At 43.7% G+C, this 26,779-nt stretch overlaps 1 protein-coding gene across 3 annotated transcripts in view; it reads left to right on the forward strand.

Moving 5' to 3' along the window:
- OSTF1 (osteoclast stimulating factor 1) overlaps nt 1-26,779 on the forward strand; it is a 53,390-nt gene that overhangs the window by 18,761 nt on the left and 7,850 nt on the right. For all 3 annotated transcript variants that reach the window (XM_032866661.1, XM_032866662.1, XM_032866663.1), the window contains exons 2-8: nt 4,674-4,720; nt 13,635-13,685; nt 16,773-16,836; nt 18,542-18,595; nt 20,302-20,409; nt 21,329-21,378; nt 24,678-24,756. In XM_032866661.1, the coding sequence (XP_032722552.1) occupies nt 4,674-4,720; nt 13,635-13,685; nt 16,773-16,836; nt 18,542-18,595; nt 20,302-20,409; nt 21,329-21,378; nt 24,678-24,756 (453 nt within the window). The remainder of the gene's footprint in view (nt 1-4,673; nt 4,721-13,634; nt 13,686-16,772; nt 16,837-18,541; nt 18,596-20,301; nt 20,410-21,328; nt 21,379-24,677; nt 24,757-26,779) is intronic.

Consider the following 26,779-nt stretch of genomic DNA (forward strand, 5'->3'; position numbering starts at 1 on the left):
GTTCTGTATCCTTCTGAACACTTAGCGTTGCCAGTATTTTTCATTTTAGCTGACATAGTGGGTTTGTAGTGGTTGTTGTGGCCATTTTATCTTTTATTTAATTTTTAATTTTTTAAAAGATTATTTACTTGAGAGAGGGTGCAGAAGAGAGTGAGTGAGCAGGAGTGGAGAGGGGAGAGGGAGAAGGAGAAGCAGACTCCCCGCTGAGCAGGGAGCCCCTGCAGGACTCGATCCCAGGACCCTGACACCATGACCTGAGCCAAAGGCAGATGATTAACCGACTGAGCCACCCAGGCACCCCCTGTCCTGGCTATTTTAAATGAAGTCCTTCTAAAATGTGTTGGGCCTTCGAATTTCTTTAAGCAGAATGTAAACGAAATGGTCGATCTGTCGCAGATCACTGGGTTTGGGTATTTCGAATGGTCATTCCTTTTGCTGTTGATGGTATGTCTACTCGTTATAATGAGCGGTCCTTTGTCAATGCTGTCATCGCGGCTCACTCTGCAGGCTTCTCTACCCTGTCACCAACAGAGGATACACTAGACTGGAAACCGTATGTTTGAGTTTTTACATCCCAGGTCCTTCCAAGGGCAGTACCAGGGCCGCAGGAGCCGGATGTGTAATATCTGTCGGCAGACTGCAGACACAGAAGAGTCTCGCACCCTTTGCCGGCACAGGGCCCTGTTCCAGAGCCCCTTCCTGCTCTCTGCCTTGCTTGCTGCGGACTAGGATTCCTTTACTGTCGCCGGGGTCAGCCTTCCGGTGTTTGGCTGCTGGCTCGGGCTCTCAGCCCTGCTCTGCCGGGCCAGGGTGGGGTTGAGGGAAAAGGGAAGGGTGTGGCGGACTAGGTGAGGGGCCCGCAAAGGGAAAAGCCAGCAGGCCCAGCGGCCGCAGGAGAAAAAGGGGAATCTGCCTATCTTGTTGACGTCAGGAGGCCAGTCCTCCTGAAGCTCCAAAGACCATTCACTCGAGATTCCCTGAAAACATTGGACAAAAGACTGGGTGTCTTCCCAGTCTCCATTCAGGGTGAACTCCAGGGTGATGTCAGGTAATGCGTACGGTCGTCTCAGTTCCACGTTCTCCTTGTCACGTCTCCAGGCTTCCATGAGAAAATGGTCCAGGTGGAGGGTGCCCGGAGAAGGCATCTGATTGAGCCTCCCCGCCCACCCAGGAGCACCGTGATTTTACATTTCTGAATCTGCCTTCTCTACATATATTTGCAGTCGATCCGTGCCTGCTATTGGTGATTCGTGATGTTTACGAATACTTTTTTAGATGTCTGCCAGGACGTTATGATAGAAACCCAGAGTACCCTGATTCCTTCCCTTCACGGCTCTGTGTGAACCCCTGCCCCCACAGAATAGTTAAATTAAATATGATGTAAAAATGATCTCCTATTGATTATTACTCTCTTGAGAGACCATCCAGGGTTGGTAGACTGTAATCATGAAAGTCATCTGTTTTTCATCTGTATGCGGTTCTTTCCTATCCTCTGGCTGTTTCTTTGGCGGTCTTTCATTTCGGTTTGAGTCAGGGTTGAGAACTGAATAAATTAAGGCCCAGAACTTTTATAATTTAAGGATTAAGGGAGTCTCACGAGGCTAATGTTCCAACATTAGTCAATAAATAGGATAGTGGAGGTGAGAGTGATTTCCACAGCTTCGCACAGAGAACGTTCCCTTGCGTAATGGCCTAAAAGAGTGGCCTGATGTTCAATGTGTAGTATAAGTCAGAATGTAAATAAATCTCCCACTTCCTTTTAGCTGTGAACATTTTAAGTTGGACAGTCACAAAAGATACAGTTACAAAAATCGGCTTAGCACACTCCCAAATATTTATTTATTTTAAAGGATTATTTATTTATTTGAGAGAGGGAGGGAGGGAGACAGAGAGAAAGAGGAGGAGCAGGGGGAGGGACAGAAGCAGACTCCCCACTGAGCAGGGAGCCCAGTGCCAGGGCTCAATCCCGGGACCCTGGGATCATGACCTGAGCTGAAGGCAGACATTAACAGACTGAGCCACCCAGGCAACCCAAGTGTGTTTTTTCATGTTCTTTAAGTTGTATTGAATTTTATCTAAGTTCATTAAGTTCCTATAGGATCTGGTTTCCACAGTTAGCCATATATAGCCCATCTCATTGCTGCCATTCCCTCAAAGCAACAAGAAAGTTCTGTCATCATTGATTTTGGTCTCCAGGATCTGCTTCCTCGTGTAACTTCTCTTTGGGAAGTTTGAAGTAATCCAGATAAGGGATCTCCCCTCTCGGAGAGACAGTCAGGTCAGCAGCTGTCTCTCCTGGCAGCTCTTCCTTCCTTTTGGTGTTTCCTTTCTCAGGGCTGTGGCGCGTGTAAAAAACATACTCCAGAAGAAAAGAGGTTTCACGTTTGCTTCTGCCTATTAACCTTCCTCCTAGAAGAGCAGGGAAGGAGTGGCACTAGAACTCAGATCGCAAAAATCATTTTTTTTTGCAAACACGCTAAGTCAGTCACAAGGGATCTGAGCAGGGGATTGACTGTATAGGGCATTTAGGAGGAAGAAATGATTGCCAACCCCACATCCCCCAAACCCCACCGCCTGCCATGAAAGTATCTGTTTTTATTGATTATAAAAGTAATACATGCTGAACCTAATGAACAGAAACAGTATTTGTAAAGTAGAAGGTTCCCCATAGTCGGTGCTGTTCTTCGAGGGGTATATGTGCGTGTGTATTGTCAACAGGAATGGAATGGTACTTGGCATACTGTCCTGTAGCTGCTTTTTTCCCACTGAATACCTTGCAGGATCTGCTCTACGTCAGGGCATTCTTAGGATGAGTCAGAGTTGATTTGCATAATCCCGCTCAGTGGACAGTATGGTCGTTTCCTGTTTTCTAATATTCTTTTTTTTTTCTTTTAAGATTTTATTTATTTATGTATTGGACAGACAGAGATCACAAGTAGGCAGAGAGGCAGGCAGAGAGAGATGAGAAGCAGGCTCCCCGCTGAGCAGAGAGCCCGAGGCGGGACTCGATCCTAGGACCCTGGGATCATGACCTGAGCCGAAGGCAGAGGCTTTAACCCGCTGAGCCACCCAGGCGCCCTTTCTGATATTCTAAACATACTTGGTTCCATATGTAGCCACCAGCCACGTGTGGCAGTTTAACTTAATTAAAGTCAAATAATGTTTTAAAAATCAGTTCGCAGTCAGACTTGCCACATTTCCAGTGCCCGGTAGCTGTACGTGGCTAGCACCGAGGAAGAACTTCCCCAGAGTGGGGTGAAGTTATATTGGACAGTGCTGTTCTAAACTGCTGGTTTTCAGATTTTTTTTTCAAGTACATGTTTCCGTTCCTTTATTCATCCATTCAACAAATGATTCTTGAGTGCCTCCTATGTGCCAGGCACCGTGCTTGGTACGTGGATGTCTCACTCACAGAACATCAATACCTGTCCTCATAATGCTTAACTTTCTACCAGCGAAAGGTTTTGAGTGTTCACTCCCAATAGTTACATATGTATCCTTTTATGTTGTTCTAAAGATTTTATTTATTTATTTGACAGAGAGAGAGAGACGGTGAGAGAGGGAACACAAACAGGGGGAGTGGGAGAGGGAGAAGCAGGCTTCCTGCTGAGCAGAGAGCCTGATGCGGGGCTCGATCCCAGGACCTTGGGAGCATGACCTGAGCTGAGATGCTTAAGGACTGAGCCCCCCAGACGCCCTCTCTCTCTCTTTTTTTCCTTTATGTAGAATTTTTCCTACAGTTTGAATTTGTTCTTTTATTTACATACTCATTTACTAAGCATTTATGAAGTTCTTACTGTATGCTAGTGGATGCCAGGAAATTGAACAGGTCAGGGTTCCTGCTCTCAACTGAGTCAGGCCAGCAAAGCATTTATTCTTTTTTTTTTTTTTTTTTAAGATTTTATTTATTTGACAGACAGAGATCACAAGTAGGCAGAGAGGCAATCAGAGAGGGAGGGGGGAAGCAGGCTCCCTGCTGAGCAGAGAGCCCGATGCGGGACTCGATCCCAGGACCCTGAGATCATGACCTGAGCCAAAGGCAGAGGCTTAACCACTGAGCCACCCAGGTGCCCCCTGCAAAGCATTTATTCTAATGCAAGGTGTTAATGGAAACGCAAGAAAGGGGCATATAATGAGAGAGCTTGTTCACGAGAATGGAGGACAGCTTTCACGACCACCTCCTTGCTGAGTTACTGCACTCTGTTTTGGGACTTAATGGAATCGCATATTTCTCCAACAGATGACTGTGTTTCTCCATGGTATTTTCTTTTGAAAAATATAAAATTCTAAATCATCAGTTTAAGGATATTAAACCACTGTTGACTGTCACATTAAATACCTCTTTATGTTAATCGCTTACCTTTCGATTTTTAAGCTTAGATCTTAGGGTTGGAAGGGTTCTGTATAGGACAGAAATGAAATCCAAATAATTTTGTAGCTCCTGTTTGAGAAGGGGAAACAAATTTATCCCCAGAGATGTGTATTGATTCATGCCTTCCTTTAATACATATTTACAAAATATCTTCTATGCAGAAAAAAGCATTTAATTCCAAAATAAATTTCTCACATGGGCTTTTAATTAGGGAATTCTGAAGACTATAATGGATAGTATTATTTAGAGTAAACTTAAAATGAAAGAATTGATCATGTGTTGTTTATTCCCTCTCTTTTAGGGCAAGTTAAAGTGTTCAGAGCTCTTTATACGTTTGAACCCAGAACTGTAAGTATTCAATCTTTAACCTCAAAATTGTCATAAAAACTTAAGGTGATTTCGTTTAGATACTTCCTCTGGCCTAAATGGCCTGTCTTTTCTCTGATAGACGTAAATGATTCACAGGAATGGATGGTCAGTCACTTCCCAGGCGGTCCAGAGGTGTGAGAGCTAAATCCCTTGGGTTGACCTGAAAGTGTTCCCCACCTTGAGGTCATGTAGTCGATCCTATTTTGCCTTTTCCCCTAGGGTCACATCACTCACTTTAAAAATCACCAAGTGACCCACATGTAAAGCACATGACCTTGTCTTAGTCATCCTTCCCGTGAATCTCAACGCTGACCTGTCTCTTCTTCCTGTTGACCCTCTACCTTAGCCCACCTCATAATGGCACCTTTAACCAACTATCTAAAACAATTTTTTCTGTTTTTGCTCTTTCTGGTGTTCATCCATCCATCCACCCATCCATCCTTGGTTTAGTGAGCACTTACTATGTGCCAGACCCTGGCCCAGGCCTTGGGGACAGTGCCACGTCAATAGAAAGGGTGGCCCCATGGAGCTCCCCTCCCAGTGGGGGGAGACAGACAGTAAGAAGACAAATGAACATGGCTGTCAAGGCCTGATCAGTGCGATGAAGAAAAATACAGAGGGTACGGGGCCAAAAGGTTCATGGAGAAAAGAGTTCTTTTCAGCAGGGTGTTCGGGGATGAGCTTTCTATAAAGGTGACGTTCGCGTGGAGACCTGAGGGAAGTGAGAGAGCCATGGGAACAGCAAGGAGCATCTTTGGAGGGTTCTAGAAACAACAGGGAGGACAGCAGCTTAGAAAGTTGTGCATAAAGAAGAGGGAGGTAGGAGATGGGTTCAGAGAGCCTGGGAGGAGAGAGACGGCAGATCACGTAGGGGCTTTGTTGGGGAGGAATGGACGGTTTTGAGTCCAGGGTTGATCAGACAAGTTTTAGAAGAGCCACTCTCCTGCGGTGTGGGAAACCATCCAGCAGAGTGAGAGTGGGAGCAGAATGTCCAGATAGTTAGGAGGCAGAGGAGAGAGACTGAGCAAGGAAACCCACCCTCTCTACTTCCCCGTCCTACTCACTAGAGATGGGAGCCTTCGTGCTGGGGGCAGCTAGCTTGCCGCTGGCTTTGTCTGGTTTTCCCCTGGACCCTGACCTCCCCAGAGCTGAGCATCTCAGAAGGTAACACAGAACCAGACGGTGCCAAGCGTTGGCTCATTGCCATCAGGAGGTGGCCGGCCCTCAAATTCCAGATCTCTGTGACCATCTGTGTCTTCATCAGCCATGCTGCAGAATTTGGCTGTGAGTGGGGAATGAGATCGATATTTGAAGCAGGGAGTACACTAATATGGGATGTGCTCATGCTCCAATGAATCCTCCTAAGACTTAATAAATAAAGTGTTCCTGGACCAAGAAAGGGGTGGGGTGGTAGAGGTAGACCTCAGGTTTTCATTCTTATTACTGGGATGTTCCAGTGGCATCTGGCCTGTGTCGGAGGAGGCGGTCATGAACGGGCTGCATGTCAGCTGGCCACGGCTACAGAGCAAAGTCCTGCAGGCTCTGTAGCTTAACTGACAAAAATTTTTCTTAGAGGTTTGGAAGCAAAGAGTCACATGGAGGTGTGGACAGGGTTGTTTTCTTCCAGAGCCTCTCTCTGTGGCTTGTAGATGACTGTGTTCTCCTGGTGTCCCCAAGTGGGTCGTTTTTCCTCTGTGCTTGTCAGTTTCCCAGTCTGCTCTTAAAAGGGCATCAGTCCTATATGGGTTAGGGTTCACTTGAATGACCTCATACTAATTTAATTACCTCTTTAAAGAGTCTGTCTCCAAATATTCTCAACATCCTGAGGTACTAAGGGTTAGGACTTCACCATATGAATTGGGTGGGGGGTGGGGCACAAAAAGGTAAGAAAGTATGAGCCCCAGAAGTTGTTGTCTTTGTGTTTGTCCCTTGCTCACAGGAAGGCTGTCGTTTCATGCATCTGGTTGTCCTGATCGATGGTTTCCTAGGTTGCAAGCCTCCTGAGGCTGATGGAAGTAGGGGCTGGGGCGTGCGCATCAGCTGCCCTCCTGGGCTGGTCAGTGAATAAATACTAGATCATTCTCTAAAGCCTCCCTCACTCTAGGAAGGGACCTGCATGTGCTCAGTTTGAGACCAGACATGAGTACTGACTCTCCTCCCAATATCCTGTTGGTCATCACCTTTGTCCTTTCTCGCTGACCTCCTCCTCCTTTGGTTCTCTTGTGCTTTTTTTTGCTTCTGGCCCAAGGACTCCAGCTTCTCTCCATTCCATCCGCATTCTTCTTCCTGATTGATTTTCCTAAAATGTAGCTTTGCTCCCATTATCTGCTTCACCTCTTTATTTGACTTAGGATAGAGTCCCCTAGACTCCAGCGTGTTTCTAGCCCTGCAGTCCTCTGCTCCTTTCCCTTCTTAGACCATTCTAGTCTGGATTTGATGCACAGCAGAACCCATCTCAACCCTTTCTAGACTCATAGTATTGCCCCTCTCTAGGCTCTAATAACATACTTCCTTTTCCATAAAGACTCTCTGATTAACCCAGCCAAGAGCGGGCATTTACACTTGGCATTTACACTTCGCATTTCTGTCCAGCTCCCCATAACACGTGTCTGGGTCGGGGGCAGAACACAGGGCTGTTCAGAGCTGGCCATAGGTTTTAGGACCCACTCTGCCTCTTTAGCATCTGTGTGACCTGGGGAATTTGGTAATTCCCTAACCTTTGCACCCCCGTGCTCCTCTGTCAAGTGAGAATAATAATAATCTCACGGGGTTTTAATGCAAGTAGGTGAGAGTAATGTGTGAAGCTGGTGTTACTGTTAGGAGAGGTCGTGGTTGCTGTCTTTATAGACATTTAGCTAATAGTTTTGGTGGGTTGACATATTGATTATTTTAATTCACCTCCAGTTCTGCTGCAGGATGGAATTCTCTACTACTTTTTTTTTTTTTTTTTTAAATCTTCGTTATTGGGGCTCCCGCATGGCTTAGTAGGTTAAGCATCTGCCTTCGGCTCAGGGCATGATCCCAGGGTCTTGGGATTGAGCCCCACGACTGGCTCCCTGCGCAGTGGGGGAGTCTGCTTTTCTTTCTCTCCCTCTGCCCTTCCATCCTGTTCTTGCTCGCGCTGTTTCGGTCTCTCAAATAAATAAAAAAATCTTTAAAAAAAAATCTTTGTTATTATTGAATATGCAGAAGGAAAAAGGTATTTAATTCGCGAAGGTTTTTGAAGAGTCCATATTTAAAATGTTTTGTTTTGTTTTTAATATCCCTGGTCCCAGGGATCCTCAGCTGTGGCGCAGGCTGCTAATCCATCCAGGATGTACTGTGTGCTCAGTAATGAGTACCCCGCACCTGCTGCCCCCACAGTCTGCCCTTTCCCACCTCCCCTCGATGCAGATGTTAAAGGGGAGGCGGCTGGCTGGGCAAGGAGCCAGCTCCCGGCCTTCCTTGCTGCTGAAGTGCCCGTGCTAGACCAGTTACTCGGTATTTTGAATGTCATCCCAGTGCTAGTTTAGTTTTACATTCTTTTTCTGAGTAAGGAGTTCTGTTGGATGATGCGGGAAGCTCAGTTTGTCTGTCTCTCCCATCTCCCCCAGTAGCCACCCCTGGCAGGATGGATGCGGACCTGGCCTCCTCAGAGTCACTGGGACCAGGCAAGATGCAAGGGCTGAGCTGGCTTCTGTGGGACACTTGATGACAAGTGTGGCACCCCAGGAAGGCCTGGGTCCAGCTTTTAGCTGCTCTTCTCTCCTCAGGGGATGGGGCTGGCAATGCCAGCTTCAGTCTCAGCAATCTATGGGACAGCAAAAACACTGGGCAGTTTGTCACTTCTGGTTCTTCCTGCCAACCCATTTCTGTTCAGTTTTGCTTGAAGGGAGGGGAGTCCTGGCGCCACCCATACATGTTTGGTTCTTAATTCTTGCTCAACCCCCTGTCCAATAAAGTCTCATACAGAGATCTGGCTGGACTGGATAGACCAGTGTCAAGATGCACCAGGAGAAAGGGAACAGCATTTTCTGTGTGTTGGTGGTGTATTGGGAAAAGGGAAAGCAGCAGGACCCCAGTCTGTCGTGTCATGTTTTCTGGGCTTCACTAGGTTTATCACACTCTGTGGAGAGGCAGGAACCCTAGAATGGGACTGCAAAAGCTGAAGCAGGAGCCCAGCCCTGCCACTCACTCACTGTGTGGTTTGTGGCAAGTTCTTCAACACCCCTCTGAGCCTGGTTATGAAATGGAGATGATACCCGTTTTTCAGCCCTGCTCTAATTAATGGGTCATCATGAGGATTAAACAAGGTTAAGCATGCTTTGCAAGTGTAAGAGGTTGCTGTTGGTTCTGTTGTACTGCATCACGTAGGGATGGGAGTAGCAGCAAACCACAGATGCTTTCCATGGCCACCACCTTTTAACCTGGTCTTGATACTGTGATGACCAGTAATGGCTATACATGACCCTCCCATAAGAAAGCATAGGTGCTGGTGAAGATTCCAGACTCTAACTGTCGTGGTTCAAGTCTAGTGTCTACCATATAACTGCTCTATGGCCTTGGATAAGCTTCTCATCTACATAAGAGTAACACCCACCTCATGGGGTTGCTGGTGAGGATTAAATGTGTTAATATTTGTACATGTCCAGGCTAGTGCCTGGCACTTTGTAGTCCTATAAAGTGGTAAATAAAAACATCCACAGAAAATTTGATTTGTAAAAATATTTTTATCAGTTCTTGGGGTTCCAGGTTGACACATCTGAAAAGTTTCATAAGGATGTTATAGTCTCTAAAATTTTTCATAAAATATATTTTTTCATAAGCCAACCAAACAAATGCCTTGGGAATTACATGTCACCAAGAATATATGAAACAGGAATGAGAATATATATTACCAAGTTTGTACTCATCGCTCTAACATTCCAGTGGCCAACAATTTGCTTGTCCTGATACCTTGTGGTTCTTCAAGGAGAGGGGAAAAGAGGAATGTGGTTGAAGACCAAAGAACAATCTAGAAATAAAGTGCTTGCTTGATTGTGTCACTGTTTTCCCATTTCTGCTCCGTGAATATAATGCCAGGAATTTAAAAGTAGACCCTCATCAAATCATTTACATTAAGTGCCCTACAGGCGGTTTCTTAATGGAAAGTATGAATATTGTAGGTAAAATCTATTTAAGTTCTAAAATCATGATAATGACCTTATTGTCTATACAGCTAGTAACAGTGTGAAGAATTTGGTGGCTAGTTTAGGAAAAACTGCCCCTGGTTCCTTTGGAAGAAGCTGTTTTATGGGCAGTAGCACTGTCCGTCTGGGAGCTATTGATTAAAAAGAAAATAAACTGTCCACTCTCCTTTCTTAGGGTTGAAAAATAGTGAGAACTTTTTCTCCCCTGACTGAAATCGACAGCCGTTGTCCTCCCCTCAGCTGAAAAAAAAAGTCTCACCTAATAGGTGGCTTGTGGCAGGCACCAGTGTTTGAACAACAGCCATTATTTTAAAAACCAAAGCAGTACTGAGAAGTATCGAAATGACGGTGCCGAGTGACATTTTCCAAATGATGCGTTTTACCAAACTGTAAAGGACGAGAATTACTTAAAAGACAATAAGAATTGTAACTGTTCTGAGTTTTTTATTGCCTCTAAATTTATTTTATTTTTTATTGCCATTTGAAAAATTGAGGTAAAAATTCACATAACATAAAATTCACCGTTTTGAAGGGAACAGTTCAGTGTCATATAGTAAATTTACGGTGTTGTACAACCCCCACCTCTATCCAGTTCCAAAACATTTTCATCTTCCTGAAAGAAAACCCTATGCCCATTAAGCACTTACGGTCCATTGTTCTGGGTTTTTTGTTTTTGTTTTTTGTTTTGTTTTAATGAGAAGGACCCATCACAGGGGTTTTTTTGTGTGTGTGTGCTTTTTTGAACCTGTTTGTTCGGTTCCTTTTCAGAACACACCTTTTTTAGTTCAAGGGTGAATGAACTCACTACGTGTTGAAATTTAGGCAAACTTGACTTGTGGTTTTTAAAAGGAGGCCAACACCATAAGTAGATCTTTTAACTTCCGTGAAAGCTCCTTGCTAGACATAAGTGGCAAGGTTAGGTCTTGGAGAGGGACAGGGTAAGATGCGCTTTGGATGACTCCAAGACCAGAAAGATCTCTTCAAGACGTTGTACTCTTTCGAAACTCTGGGAAACTCAGAGTCCCTCCAGAAAAATGCCAAGCTTACACATGTATTCTGTTTTCCTTACTTCTTTACATTGTCCTCATTCTCCCCTCCTAACCCGTATTGTCATCTCAAGGAGACACAGTCAAAGGGTATTGAAATTGCCAGCGAAGGTGGTCCCTCCTATTACAGGGATGGCCACTGGGTCCAGCTGGGGCGGTGGGTGGGCAGTGTGAACCCTTTATGGCCTCACTGGGAGTGATCCAGTTTGCAGCAGGGAAATATTAAAAAAAAGTAGTACGTTTCCCTAGTCACTTTCTATATCTATCATACATTGGTAGTCTGTTGATCATAGATCATCAGAACATGATAGAAAAGGATTAGGGGGCTTTACTTTTTTTGCCCTAACTGTCTATTTCTTTTCTTTCTTTCTTTCTTTTTTTTTTTTTAAGATTTTATTTATTTAGTTGACAGAGATCACAAGCAGGCAGAGAGGCAGGAAGAGAGAGAGGAGGAAGCAGGCTCCCCGCTGAGCAGAGAGCCCGATGCGGGGCTCTATCCCAGGACCCTGAGATCACGACCTGAGCTGAAGGCAGAGGCTCAACCCACTGAGCCATCCAGGCGCCCCTCTTTTTTTTTTTTTTTTTAAGATTTTATTTATTTATTTGACAGATCACAAGTAGGCAGAGAGGCAGGCAGAGAGAGAGGAAGGGAAGCAGGCTCCCCGCTGAGCAGAGAGCCCGATGTGGGGCTCGATCCCAGGACCCTGGGATCATGACCTGGGCTGAAGGCAGAGGCTTTAACCCACTGAGCCACCCAGGTGCCCCATGTCTATTTCTAGTAATCTTAAAAATCTATGTCATTGAGTCAGCATAGGCTCAATTAATTTTGCATAGCTTGTGCTATATGTTAAGTCTGGATTCAGTAAATGCAACAAATACTTCAGGAGTGTTGTTTTAGTTCCTTTTAAAGGAACTAGGCAGGGCGCCTGGGTGGTTCAGTGGGTTAGGCATCTGCCTTCGGCCCAGGTCATGATCTCAAGGGTCATGGGATTGAGTCCCACATCAGGCTCCCTACTCATCAGGGAGTCTGCTTCTCTTTCTGTCTCTGTTCCTCCCACTGCCCATTTTCTCTCTCTCTCAAATAAATAAATAAAATCTTTAAAAAAATAAAGGAACTCAGCAATTTTTTAGTATCATTAATTACCATTTGGTAATTTTTATATTTGAATGCATAATGTGCCTGAGTATTTATGTGTGTGGTTGGTTTCAGCATGGTGTAGCTGATATAGTCTTCATTTATATTCAGGAGGAGATAGTTATAATAATACAGATCAGCTTAGAAACTAAATAAATTAGTAGCTCAGAGTCATATTTGCCACCGTGGTCTGTAACAAAGAGGAGATAAACAAATGGAAAAATCAGTCGTTGAAATTATTTGTTTGAGTTTTATTTGTATGGAACAATAACTATAATCAGAACTATCAAAGCCTGTTTAAAAAATATTTTTCCAACCCAAATTATGAAAGTAACACATGCTCATGATAGAAAATTTGGAAAAATTTTTCTACATATTTCATATTTCATACATAATTGTGATCTTATCCTACATCAAATTCTGTGCTCCACATTCTTCATTCAACATGACAACGTGACTATTTACCAGTATCTGAAACTTGATCCTAATAGGCAAGGTCCTATGTACTTACAGAGTCATGCTGGTAAGCGTTAATGTCGTGATAGAAAAAAGATGCTTATTAAAAGCACGTGGCTGTGTTCAGGGCATTTGCAGGACAAGCTGGAGTGCATGTCGTCTGTATGGTCAGCTAAGCCCTGAGAGCTGCTTACGGTCTGGACCGACCAAGTTACTGCTTCCTGTTTTCCCCACTCTTTAGCCTTATTAATGGTTGAATTACATATTAACTATTCTTATATAGGAAATGTTCATTCTCTCTGAGCGTGAAAAGGTAGGATAGTTGTTTTCTCAAAATAAGCAGGTAGCAGATGTTGATCTGGAAGTGTATTTAAGGGGCGCCTGGGTGGCTCAGAGGGTTAAAGCCTTTGCCTTCAGCTCAGGTCATGATCCCAGGGTCCTGGGATCGAGCCCCACATCGTCCTGGGATTGAGCCCCGTATCGTCCTGGGATCGAGCCCCGTATCGTCCTGGGATCGAGCCCCGTATTGAGCCCCCTATCAGGCTCTCTGCTCAGCGGGGAGCCTGTCCCCCCACCTCTCTGCCTGCTTGTGATCTGTCAAATAAATAAATAAAATCTTAAAAAAAAAAAGAAAGTCTATTTAAAGATTGAACCTAATCTCTTAGACAAGAGCCAAGCTCCTGACTATTTTGCCTGGTTTTAAATTCTAGACATTTATCCTCTTATGAAAAAATGTGTATCACCTTTTAGACTTTTTATGAGAAAAGTTTTATTAATATTTTATTTTGATAGAAAATGCCTTGCTTTCATTGTGAAAGAATATAAGATGTGTGCGTAGGGGGAATCTTATATGTCATGTATGCAATTCTTTGAAGTTCATCAGAGGAAAAATTCAGCTTTCTATACATATGTTAGTTTGTCAGTGATGTTTCGTTAAGTGGTCTGTGTGCAGATTTAAGAATCTAAAACCACATTGTCTGTAAGGTACTTTAGTATTTGAAACTCATGTAATTATTAGCATTGTCATTATATTCTAATTCGTGAAAAATCACATGAAGTCAAACTGTGTATATATTTTTTTCTTTCAGCCAGATGAGTTGTACTTTGAGGAAGGTGATATTATCTACATTACTGACATGGTAAGCCCAGCTAATATTTTGTAATAACTACATATGAACTAAAGATACATAAGACTATTTTGTGTAGCTGTAATATTGTACAGTATTTAACTGTTTATTTGTATAGAAATATGTATGCCCGGGTTTGTTCATTTTAGCACAATTTGTAATAATAGCATAAAATTAGAGGTAGCCCTTATGTCTACCTGTAGGAAGATAGTTGAATAAGCTTTGGAATATCCACAAACAGAGTTTCATGCATTTATAAAAAAGAATGAGCAGTATCTCCAAATGCTATTATGGAGTAATTTAAGTGAAAAAAGTCAAGCTAAAAAAAAAAAAGGGGTGAACAATATGCCTTATTTACCTAAGAGAGGTGATATGTATAACTGTTTTCTTCAGTTTAAAACAAAAGGTCAAAGGAGGAATCATCGAGTAAAATTTAAAACAAATAGTTTCTTCTATGTGAGGGAAGGCAAATAGGGTAGAGGAAACATGGAATATAGCCTTTTTAAAAAAATCACGCCTTGTTTTGGAGATCTGACTTTGGAGTCATATAAACTTTTGCATAGTTATGAAATGAAGTGGTAAAAAAGCAGTCCTTGAAATTTAAAAGCAGAATGAATCAAATGAAGTTAGTTATACCCTGGGGAATTGGCATAACCACACAGAAAGGAACTGTTCCAAGTGAACTTAAAACCCAGCAGTTCCAGGGAACATCTCCAGTAGGATGAACATGAAGGACAAAAAGGTCTGGCAGGTTTCAGTCACGGTCCTGTAGCAGAAGCATTGGCGTTTCTGTGCTGAGATTGCTGCATTGTATTGTGGTTGAGAGCAAATGAGTCATTAGGTCAGTGATACTGATGCGGGGATTTTCAGCCGGCAGGAAAAGGTACACAGATGTAAGATCAAGGAGGTTAAATGAAAACCCCGTAGCTCTGCATCTGTATGGCAAGTACGTTGTACTTCATCTACAATAAAATAAAAATAGGTCCTGCTCTGTCCTTTATAAAGGCCTAGGGGGAAAAAAAAAAAAAGACCAGTCTAATAATAATATGTTATTTTGCCTTCAAAGGAACAAGGCTCTGTTGAGAAATACCTGTGACCAGGTTGGGGGCAGCCGAGGTACAAGATAATCTGAAAACACTTGTTATTAGAACGCAGGGAAGCTGGGGTGCCTGGGTGGCTCAGTTGGTTAAGTGGCTGCCTTTGGCTCGGGTCATGATCCCGGGGTCCTGGGATCGAGCCCCACATTGGGCTCCCTGCTCAGTGGGATTCTTCTCCCTCTCTCTCTGCCTGCTGCTCTGCCTACTTGTGCGTGTGCTCTCTCTCTGGTCAAATAAATAAAATCTTAAAAATATAAAATTCAATTAAATTAAAAACAGAAAGTAGGAAAGCCTCCAAAACAAGGGTCACAGTAGAAGGACAGGAATGAAGTCGAAGAGGCTGCCACTAGTCAAAGATAGGACAATTCGAGCAGTTAAATAGGGCAGCAATCCCCTAGAATTGAAGCACATTTACGGTGTTTAAATCCATGAGCTGTCAATGATACTTCCAAAAACCCAAGCATCCTTCTTCACCCTGAGCAGATGCTAGGGAACCGATGTTTTATTCCATTCAGTTAGGGAAAATCATGAGCATTGATTCTGCCTTTTCTCTATGAACTTCATCTCTGGGTAACCTGAGACTTGATGAGGGAAAATTGTTCTTTAAAGAGATACTCTGATTGTTTAAGTGGGAAAGGAGTGATAGAATGTTACCATTTTGTAGCTCCCAGGAAATTATGGACCCAGCTGGTGCTCTTCAGTGGCTAACTAACCTTACAAAAAGAGAGACCACAAGACATTATGTATCTCTTGATGGAAGAAATCGATACTACCTATAAAATAGTCTTTCCCAGAAAACTGAATCTGAATCTAATTAAGCCTCTAGAGCTAACAACCAATTTATAGGCAATAGGGGGAACAAAGGAACACATTTTTGGTAAGACAGAGAGGGAACAGGCAAAATCTAGACTGTTTGAAACTCAGTGGACCAAATAAACTGGTTCCTTCAACAAGTGTATAATCAAGGAATGAAAAAAAAAAAAAAAAAAGAAGAAGAAGAAACCTATATACTAAAAGGGACCAAAGAGACAAATCAATCCATCATGTTGTATGGCCCTTACTTGAATTCTAAATTGTGGGACAACTGGAAGAGTTGAATATTGATCTAGAAATTTGATGATATTAAGGAATTATTGAAATAAATTTTAAGCGATGATAATGGTTTTATATCTTTGGAAAAAAATCATCTTTCAGAAATACGTACTGAAATATGTACAGGTGAGCTAATACAATGGCTGCCGTTTATTTCAAAATAATCCAAAGGGGAGGGAGGTTGTGGGTTCAATAAAGGAAACAGTTGGCCCATGAGTGAATAATTTATGCAGGTGGGAGCTGAGTTTATGTAGGTCCATTATCCTGTTCTTCCTACCTTGTATAGGTCTGAATTTTTCTAAAATAAAGTTTCCCTCCAAATGAAACTAAAATAAAGAGATGTTTAGAAAAAAAAAAATCTTCCAGCTACAAGAAATTAGACTCTGGACAAAAAAATTCTGTGGGTAGTTTAGCTGTAATTGTTTTCTTCCCTTTCCCATGATCTCTGATGTGTGTGGTTGTTGAGGGTCTGTGATGAAGTGTATTGTGTGTGTCGCAGGCCGATGGGGGTACATTGTACTTTAATGAGAGCGGGAACAGGCATCCGTAACTAGGGGGTAAGGAAACTTGAAGTGACCGGGGCCGATGGACATTCTGTAGGGCAGGGCAGACCATGAGCCAGATGGGTTTTTTGGTTTTTTTTTTTGTTTGTTTGTTTGGTTTTTGTTTGTTTGTTTTAAAGATTTTATTTACTTATTTATTAGAGAGAGAATGAGCCGGGGGGTGGTGCAGAGAGGGAGAGGGAAAAGCAGGCTTCCTGCTGAACAAGAAGCCTGATATGGGGCTTGATCCCAGGACCCTGGGATCATGGCCGGAGCCGGAGGCAGATGCTTAACGCCCTGAGCCAGATGGTTTTAAAAGTGACTGAATATAAATTTAGTGCCACTTAATCTAACTCTTCTTTCACTAGAGTGATACCAATTGGTGGAAAGGCACGTCCAAAGGCAGGACTGGACTCATCCCAAGCAACTATGGTAAGCTTGGCTGGGTTGATAATTACTTTGTTTCTACTCTGTGGACTTTCAGTGTTGCAGTTCCTAAGGCCTTTCTGCTTGCTGCCCTAGCCGAGAAATCAATGGAGTCATTGCCAGGATAGGACATTTTGTACTCCATGAAGCTCTCCTTAATAAAAGGGGGAATGGACACTGGAGGCACTTGAACTTGACTCTTTGGCTTAAGAAAATGCATTGTCGCACTCTCAGTAGAACCCCAGGTTTCCAAGGAAGTGCTTATGGCTTTCCTTTATCTAGTTCTTAGCATGTTGTTTTTTGTTTTTTTGTTTTCTTCTTTTTTTCTTTTTTTCCCTTTTCCTTTGCTGTTAAACCAAATCTCAGGTGGTTTCTTAGCCTAGCCCTTTCTCTGGTGACGGAGTGACCTTGCCTTGTTCATTCATGTCTGAGGCGGTTGTGTTCACTAGGTGGGTGTCCAGGCAGTGTGAGGAGCTTGGGGAGTGAGAGGCGGCCTCTGCCTTGAAGCCACTATCAGTTGGAAGAGGGGCAAACAAAGTACTTCTGCAGAAAATGGCAAAGTAGAGTAAAAAGAGCACGGAATGGATAAACAGGGTTTTAATCCTTTTTCTTCCACTTCTTAATAACAAGGGGCTTTAGCCAAGGCCCTTCTCCGCTGTCCCTGGGACTGTTTCCCCACCGTGTCATGAAAGGTTTGATTTCAGTCACTTCCAAGATTCCTTTTGACTTCAGCATGGGATGAGTCTCGAGACCAGTGGAGCTGGCGTGAGGCCCAGTTCCAAGCACTGGCACAGGACTTAGAAAATTTCAAGGAAGAGACTGTTGCAAAGTTTGTGGGGAGCGAAGAGGGTGAGGGGAAGGGAGAGGTAGGGAGGGCCCCACTGAGGGTCCCTGCTTGCCCTGGTCTAAAGGTGATACCATTCTGGGTTAAAAAAAGACTTGGAATATTTCTACTCTCCTCCAACCTTTGCACTCCATTTCCAGCGAGTCACAGACAGTGAGCATGTAAAATGCTCCCCCCTGTTGCTTTGCACCTCCAGTAGCCAAGGCCATGTCCTGTTTTAGCTCTTTATGGCGGGAGGGTGCGGGTCTGACGTCTGTTTTGGACCGCAGTCTGCATGTGCTCACTCCTGCTGATGGTGGGACAGGAGAGAATTCTACACCTTCCTCAGAGGCAGGTAGGGATGCTGCTCGCCCTTTGTAAATACGGGAGGTGAACTCTTTCCCCCTCATGCGTGCCCCCCACATGCACACACACAAGGGAAACAGTTATTTTCAGCCGTCTTTGAAGTCGGGTGTTTTTACGGAATGTACAAATGAACATCGAATGGTTTCCTTCGCATTTCTGTGACTCAGTTTAGGACAGACTTGGGTGTGCTGGTATGCAGGCTGTGATCTGTTTGTTTTTGCTTATCCTTGCAGTTCATTACCGAGTGTGGCTTTGTTTATACACCAGCTCCTTGCCATGGTGTTACCTTACTGCTCAGTTTGGTTTCCTTTGCAAATAATTCAGCTTCTTTTAAAGCAGGTGGCATCCGTTTGATTTTCTGCTGGGTTTTTTTTTTTTTTAAATCCGCACCCAAAGGGCTGCCATGTGGTGAAAGGCCCTGGCACTCCGGGAGCCGGTGGGCTGCGAAGTGGCTTTAGTGAGTCATGAGTCATCGGGGTGGCACTCTCAATGTCGCCTTTGCTCTTTCTGTTTTCAATCTAGTGGCTGAGCAAGCAGAATCCATTGACAATCCATTGCACGAAGCTGCAAAAAGAGGTAGGTGTGACTGTTTTTGATTGAGATACACAGTGGAGCAAAACACAGATTTTAATTATATCGTCTGATGACTTCTGACTGGTTTATACACCCATGTCGCCAACACCCAGAGCAAGATCTAGAGCACTTGTGTCATCCTAAAATGTTCCCATTCCAGTTAAACCCCCATGTCCTCCAGAGGCGATCTCTGTTCTGCCTTCTAGCACTCTCGAGAGAGAAAATGTGATTAATTTTTTTTTTTTAATTTCCTTAAGTAAGCCCTACACCCCAGTGTGGGGCTCGAACTCACAACCCCGAGATCAAGCATTGCATTCTCTACCAACTGAGCTGGCGGGGTGCCCCTGTGATTTTAATTTTTAAAATGTCAGCTGCCAAACACTTTTGAGTCCTTTATTTAGTCTGTGCTCAGTGGCAGGTGGAAAGGCATTGCCTGTGACTCCCGGAGCCCAGAGTCCGGCCGGGGTGCCATGTGTGTAACAGATCATTACAAGATGATGTCAGAAGAAAAGCAGTTGAAGTATGTTTAAGTTAAGCAGGTTATAGAGGCCACAGTGAGTAACTGGAGGGCAGGAGGGTGGAGACTTATTGTGGGCGTTAGCATTTAGGAGAGTGTTGTTGTAGTGCCTGTGTGTGGGATGAAGTTGAGGTTGGGGAGGGAGGGAGCAACAGGGATGGGCCTTGGTCCCATACATCTGTGGTTTCCTCCTCCAACCCTGAGATATTCAGCAATGCCTGGAGACATTTTGACTGTAGACTTGGGGATGCTCCTGGCACCTTTTGGGTAGTAGATGCTAGGGACATTGCTGAACTTGCTATGGGGCACTGATTAGCCTCACAGCAAGGAATTCTGCAGCCCCGCCAATGATAGGGCTGCTGTTGAGAAACCCTGCCATAGACAAGGGGAGTTGTTAATAAGTCCTCAGGGCGCTCTCTTCCATTCTATTCCAGATCTTTCTGATTTTTTTAAATGATTTTATTTATTTATTTGAGTGAGAGAGAGAGAGAGAGAGAGCATTAGAGGGGAGAAGGTCAGAGGGAGAAGCAGACTCCCTATGGAGCTGGGAGTCCGATGTGGGACTTGATCCCAGGACTCTGGGATCATGACCTGAGCCGAAGGCGGTTGCTTAACCAACTGAGTCACCAGGTACCCCAGATCTTTTTTGAAATGTGAATGTACAAAAGGAAATCATTGGTTTAGAATGGTGCATATGTTATAGAACTGCAAAAATGACATTTAAAAAATCATTAGTACCTGAAACAAATATTACACTCTTTGTTAAATAACTGGAATTTAAATAAGCCCATAGAGACCCCGGGGAGCTCTCCTGCCTTTTCTGTCCAAGGGGTAGAAAGACAGTGTCCGTGAACCAGGAAGCAGGCTCTTACCGGACACTGAATCTGCCGGCACCTTGATTCCGGGCGTCTCAGAACAGTGACAAATAATTTGTGCTGTTTAAGCCCTTCTGACCCTCCCCCTACCCCACCCCCAAGTCACTGTCAATGCTTTTCATTAATAAACTGGAAGCGAAAATGTACCATAATGAATGCATTGTGGGTTGGGTCTTAATTTCAGACTTGCTGACGAATCCATTGTAGATGGGAATTGGTGGAGGATGAAATTGATTTTGAAGCAAAGCAAAGCAAAACAAAACAAAACAAAACAAAAACCTTTTTCTCATGTTTTTATCAATGTGAAATTTTTTCAGGCAACTTGAGCTGGTTGAGAGAGTGTTTGGACAACAGAGTTGGCGTTAATGGCTTAGACAAGGCTGGAAGCACCGCCCTCTACTGGGCATGCCACGGGGGCCATAAAGGTACTAGCTTGTGTGTGCTGTCCTCACCGTCCACACTACCAAAACCGTGCACCATAGAGAGGAGACGGATTTCCAGAAACGAAAAAACAATCGATTCTTTTCAAGTCCTTTAGAACTTCGGCCAAAAAGCCTTGTTCCTGGAAGGTCTGGGAAGCCGTAGGTAGAATGCTCACTGCATGGACCTCCCTCACTGGAAAGCCTGGAAACTTCCTTTCCTCTCCCGGGCTTGGAAAGGTTACAGGAAAACAATAGTCATGTAAAAACAAACCCCAAGATCTGATCTTACAGAAGAAAGGGGCAACAGGGACTCCTCTGGCTCAGTTTCTCCCAAGATACGCTTTCTTGATTTACATTTTAAGTTGAATGCAGGCTGTTAGATGTAGGGGAAGGACGGCATTTGCTTAAGTTAGTGATCAAGTTGGTAACCTTCTCAGTTACAATCGGTAATATGACAAGTGGAATTTCTACATCTGTTTCATCCTGACCCACACCCATTTACCTCTCCCTACAACATACACACAAAACAAACACAACAACCAGAAACAAAGCATCCAGCAGATTAAATAGCAGAGCCAAAGGAGAAGTTTCTGGCTGTTTCCCAAAAGGAAGCCAATCTTATTTTAGCTAATAAACACAGAGTAGTTAAATGAATATTAAGTAGCACAGCAAATGTAGAGATATTTCTACAGTGGTTGCTGTGTCAAAATGCAGAAGCCAGATTATCTGAAAACAACTTTTCCCTAGATAATTCTCCTTTTTAAGTTCTTAAGTCCTGTACTTCCATACATTTAAACAATTTTGTTTTACAGATGTTCTTAAAGATTCTTCTAAAGAATCCTCTCTTTTAAAACTATTATGCCTAGCCTTATGAGACTTTTCCTTTTCATTCTTAAAAAATATCTCTCCTTTTTAATTTCAGATGTAGTGGAAGTGCTGTTTACTCAACCAAACGTTGAACTGAACCAACAGGTAAGATCGTTTACATGGAAGTCGGTGGTCATAACACACCTACCTTGTTCTCAGCTGCTTGTGGGTGGCTTATGGGCGTGCAAAGGCCTGTCTTGGTGCCTTGAACTGACCTCTTCTCATTTCATATCTTCCATACGCTTTTTTTTTTCTTTAAGATTTTTATTTATTTATTTGACAGAGAGAGACATAGCGAGAGAGAGAGAGCACAAGCAGGGGGAGTGGGAAATGGAGAGGGAGAAGCAGGCTTCCCGCTGAGCAGGGATCCCAATGCAGGGCTTGAATCCAGGACCCTGGGATCATGACCTGAGCCGAAGGCAGACAGTTAACAACAGAGCCACCCAGGCATCCTTCTTTCATACACTTTTTAATCAAAACACTATAAACACGTAGTTAAAAAATTACTATTGTCCTGAAGTCCAAATTGTTTAAGCCCAAAATGTGTACCATACTCCATCCTTCCCACTCACTCCTTCTGGCTGTTAGCACTTTCCTCTTGCCTTCATGTTACTAAGGAAGATGCCTATAGAGCTGTCCCCTAAGTCAATATCTTCATAATGTTCTGGTGTCCTGTCTGAAGGCTTCAGCTTCTCCCTGCCCCCACTCTGATCTGCCAGCTCCCAACCTTTGCTCCTCTGGTCATCTGCCAAGAATCCTATTAGAGTTTCTGGGATGTTACTATGTAGAGTAACATTGTAATGCTTACAAATATTATGGCTAAATATTGCTCACTGTTGGTGTCATTTCTGTTTCTGGCCTTTCTTTTATTTAGCTGCTTTTTAGTTTTTGTATTTCACTGGAGACTTCCACACTGTTTCATGTTCTCTTGACATGCTTTTCCAAAGTGTGTAAGATAACTGTTTTCTCCCTGCCCCCGGCCCCACCCGGTCCGGGAATGGTACTGGTACCTCCCGACGTCCTCGTCTTCATTCTCTGATCTGAGCAGCGTGGTCTCTGCTGCCCTTTGCTGTCTTCCTGCGAAACCTTTCCTTCACCTCCCTCCTGTGATATGCCTTCACCTGTCTGCATCCCGCGTCTGTCCTCCTATTGTTGAAGAACCTCTTCAAGCAGATTGCTAAGAAAGGGGTCCAAGGGATTGATTTGGCTGAGAGAATTCCAGGTTGAAAATGATTTCCCTTGGAATTTTGCAGGCAGGCCTCTAGGGTACTCAGTTTTTAGGATTGCTTTCGAGAGGTTTGATACCATTTTGATTCCCATTCTTCTGCATGTGGTCTGCTTTTTCTCTCACCCAGAATTGTCCCTCTGTCTGTGGTGGTCTGAAATTTTACCATGATGTGGGTCTTTTCCCAGTAACAGTGGTGGACTCTTTCAGCCTGGAAAAATATTGTCTGGTGTTTCTTTTCTAGTTTTTACTGATCATTGTCTTTGTTCTTTGGTTCTGGAATGCTTGTTTGTAACTTCTTAACATTGGGGCTCCAGTTATTTTAGTTTTTCTCAGAGATCTTCTTACCTTTGTGTTTTATCTCGGTTACCTCTTTAATTCCTTTCTGTCCTGTGTAAGTTTTCTGTTGCTGTGTAACAAAACACCACAGACTCAGCAGCTTAAAACGACACCCATTTGCCTTATACTTTCTGTAGATAGACCAGAATTCTGGGCGTGGCACAGCTGGGTTCTCTGCACAGGGTCTCAGGGGCCAGAATCAAGGGATTAGTTGGATTGGGTTCTCCTCTGGAGCTCAGTTCCTGTTCCAGGCTCACTCAGGTTTGCCAGGAGGATTGAGTTTCTTGCGCCCGTAGTGCTCTGGTCCTTAGCTTTCAGTTTCTTGCGCCTGAAGTGTCTGTGGCCTTCTCCACAGACGTTTCGCAACATGGCCGTTTGCTTTCTTCTTGAAGGCCAGTAGGAGATTGTGTCTCTGATGCTCCCCCTTTGGAAAAGGGCTCACCTGATTAGGCCAGGCCCACTCGGTATAATATCCCTTTTGATGAAGTCAGCATCAACCGATTAGAAACCTAATTAGGGGAGTGATATCCAATTGTATTCCTTAGTCTCACCCATACTCAAGGTGGAGGGATTCTTCAGAGGGTGGATCCCAGGAAGCAGGGACCTTAGGCACCGTCTTAGAATTCTGCCCACTAAAAGCTTTTTCTTTTACTCTGATTATTATTTTTAAGTAGCATTTTTTGTTTCATTATGCTCTTTCATGTTATATCTCAGATCTATGAATTAGAGCTTTTTAAAACATTTTCTGCCATTCACTGTACTTTGTCTTTTTCCCCTGAGTTCCATTAATTTTGGTTTGATCTTTTCTCAAATAATGGAGGCTTTGCTAGTACCTAGTATTTCCAAATACCTACTGTCTGAAGTGTGATAGATGCCTGCTCACGGGGCTTCTCTGTAGGGCGACGTAAGATCTTGGCTGTTCGCTGGGTGATACCCAAATGTCAGCATGAATACCCTCTTCCTCCTCTGCATGTGGGGCTGTTGAGCTCCACTGGAGAACTGTCCTGCAGCCTCCTGCCTGGGGGTAGATGCTAGACTGTGCACTCTGGGGCAGCTTACTGCTCAGCTTGTCGGTTTCAAGCTTAGCCACTGCTTTTAGGTCTGGCCTCATTGCCACCTTACCTTGTACCTCTAGGTCCCATGGGCTTGGAAATGATCTTGTTAATTTCTTGACAGGGTAAGTCTACCATCTGCACGGGGTCACCTGACAGCAAGGAGTGAGGAGGGTGAACTAATTACTTCCATAAACACTTTCACCCAGTCCTCTTGTTTTCACTCCCACGCCTCTTGCCTGCTCCAGCGTCTCCGGGCATCTCTAGTTGCTAATTCATGTAGGGTTTCTGCAGGGACAGATCTGCTTGCTTCCTCCTGGTGTCTCCTTCTGCGGGCACCTGCAGGTCGCCTGGTGTTCTGCCCAGTCGGTTTCTGCTCCTCCAGCCCATCCCCTCCCCCCACATGACTTTTCTGTCGTCTTGTGACTCTTCTTTCTCTCTCTGGAATTTTATATGATTTTGTGACTTGTTCTTGTTGTAGGTTTACTTAGGGTGAACCTGAATTCATGCACATTTTCTTTTCTTTTCTTTTTTTTTTTTAAAGATTTCATTTATTTATTTGACAGAGATCACAAGTAGGCAGAGAAGCAGGCGAAGAGAGGAGGAGGAAGCAGTCCTCCCGCCTAGCAGAGAGCCCAACACGGGGCTCGATCCCAGGACCCTGAGATCACGACCTGAGCCGAATGCAGAGGCTTTAACCCACTAAGACACCCAGGTGCCCCTCATGCACATTTTCAATCCACACTCTATTTTTAAAATGCTGCTTTCTCTCTTTCACTTCACTGTAGAACAAGTTGGGAGACACAGCCTTACACGCTGCTGCCTGGAAGGGTTATGCAGATATTGTCCAGCTGCTTCTGGAAAAAGGTAAAGGGTGTGCCCAGTTTATCCAGCCTTCACGTACCCTGGAAAAATAGGCTACATTCAGTTATGTTATTTGAGATAGTAGGAAGAATAGTAGGCTCTGTGTTTTGAAACTGGGATTTTAACTTTCACTCTGTTGTATCACAGGGTTGTTAACGATAAGATGAAATTACAATATTGAGGTGATTTGTGTGAAGCTTTTAGTATTAAATTGAAAGTTTGGTAAGCTTTAAGGTTACATATATTACTTTCAGGACTTGTTTATTGCATATTTCTGCAGGATTAAAGGGCCTTAGAAGAAAGGTGTGCGTGTGTGTGTGCCTGTGTGCGTGCGTGTGCAGAGAAGATTCTATCTCGGAAGACTGTGTGGGTAAAGTTGCTGAGGTCTCTGTTCACACAGGAAAGTCTTGATAGATAAGAAAGCAAGCTGGAGCTATAACGTCCAGCTTTGAGCTGAGCAAATGCTAGATGGACGAAGAATGAGAAGATACCTCGATTCCCTATTTCTCTACAAGTCAGAGGGGACAGTGAAATTATGGGGTGACCATCCGTCTGTCCATCCACTTGTCCCGCCCATATTCATTATAACAGTTTCAGAGGGCCAGGCATACCCCCCCCCGCCCCGCCCCTGTACCCTGGTCCAGAAGGCTATGTTGCTTGAATTCCAAGGTGTCCTATAGATGGCGCTGTCATTAGGGCTCCTCGGAGCAATGTTGTGGGATATATGAGGGAAAATGTTAACTGGTTTAAAGTGTGTTGATGATGTAAACCTCAGGTGTAAAAAAGATCCGCATGAGGACCACTATAGCGCCCCCTTAAGGTTATGCCTAGAGCTGCGCCCTCTGTGCCTCTGCCACTAAGCTGGGAAAATGAGCCTCATCTGAACTAAGATGAGTTGCATGTGTAAAATGCACGTCGAATGTCAAAGACTTGGTGAAAAAAAGATGTAAAGCATCAGAATCATTTTTATGTTGGTTCTATGATAGACCAGTCACCTTTTGGATATACCGGGTTAAAGAAAATGTATTACGAAAACGAATTCCTCTTTTTTGAAAATGTGGCCACTAGAAAACTTGAAATGACATATATGGCTCACATCACATTTCTGTTGGGTAGTGCGGGTGGAGAGGGACACAGGAAATGGTTATTTCTTCTCTTGTGATGCTGGCTCTGAACATTTCCTGTCCTGACAGAAATCATGTACATAAGTTCTAAAGTATAATTTAATGTAGGATACAATTAGCCACAGAACTCTTAACCCTCAGGATTTTTTTTTAACCTGTAGCACAACAAGAAAATGAGGTTTCTATACCCTTCGCTATGGGTAGATCAGAATCTGCTCATGAGGGAGATTTTTATACACAGTCGCCATATTCATAATTAAATAGGCCAAGCTTTCTTAACTCAACTATTTTTGTGCCTTTGAGTTTCATACATTTATTTTTTTGTTTATGGAAGAGGATGTGGTTACAAAGAGAACGGCGCTCTCCTATACTGTGGCAGAAAGTGCAGATTGGTAAAGCCTTCTTGGAAAGCAATCTGACAGTACCTTGCAGAATGAAAAATGTACATATCCTTAACATTCCAGCATCACTTCTAGAAAACCACACCTCAGAAAGATGTTCAAGGAGGTATACAGCAGTGCTGTTTGTAATAAAGGAGCAGCCTAAGTGCCCCTCAGTAAAGGGGGTGATTAAATAAATTTTGCAGTGTCCACAAAATTGAATACTTACAAATGTTTAAATAGATTGAGTTATAAGGATGTGTATTAATAAGGAATAGCATGAAGGAATACCACTATGTATTGTTAGGTTAAAAAATCAATTTACAGGCCAATATATGTGCTATGAATTTGTGTATATATACATAGATGTCTGAATGCATTCACACACCTAAGGGAGATGAGGGTTGATGCCCACTTGCTGGGAATGGTTTCCTGTGGACAAGCTAGAAGAAGGGGAAGGGATGGGTGAGTTGGAGGATGAAGTGGGACGTCTGCTTCTATTCAGCATACTTCTATATTTTT

This window comes from Lontra canadensis, unplaced genomic scaffold (genome assembly GCF_010015895.1).
Source record: "Lontra canadensis isolate GAN:19392208 unplaced genomic scaffold, GSC_riverotter_1.0 scaffold31, whole genome shotgun sequence".
In the NCBI taxonomy this organism is placed as follows: domain Eukaryota; kingdom Metazoa; phylum Chordata; class Mammalia; order Carnivora; family Mustelidae; genus Lontra; species Lontra canadensis.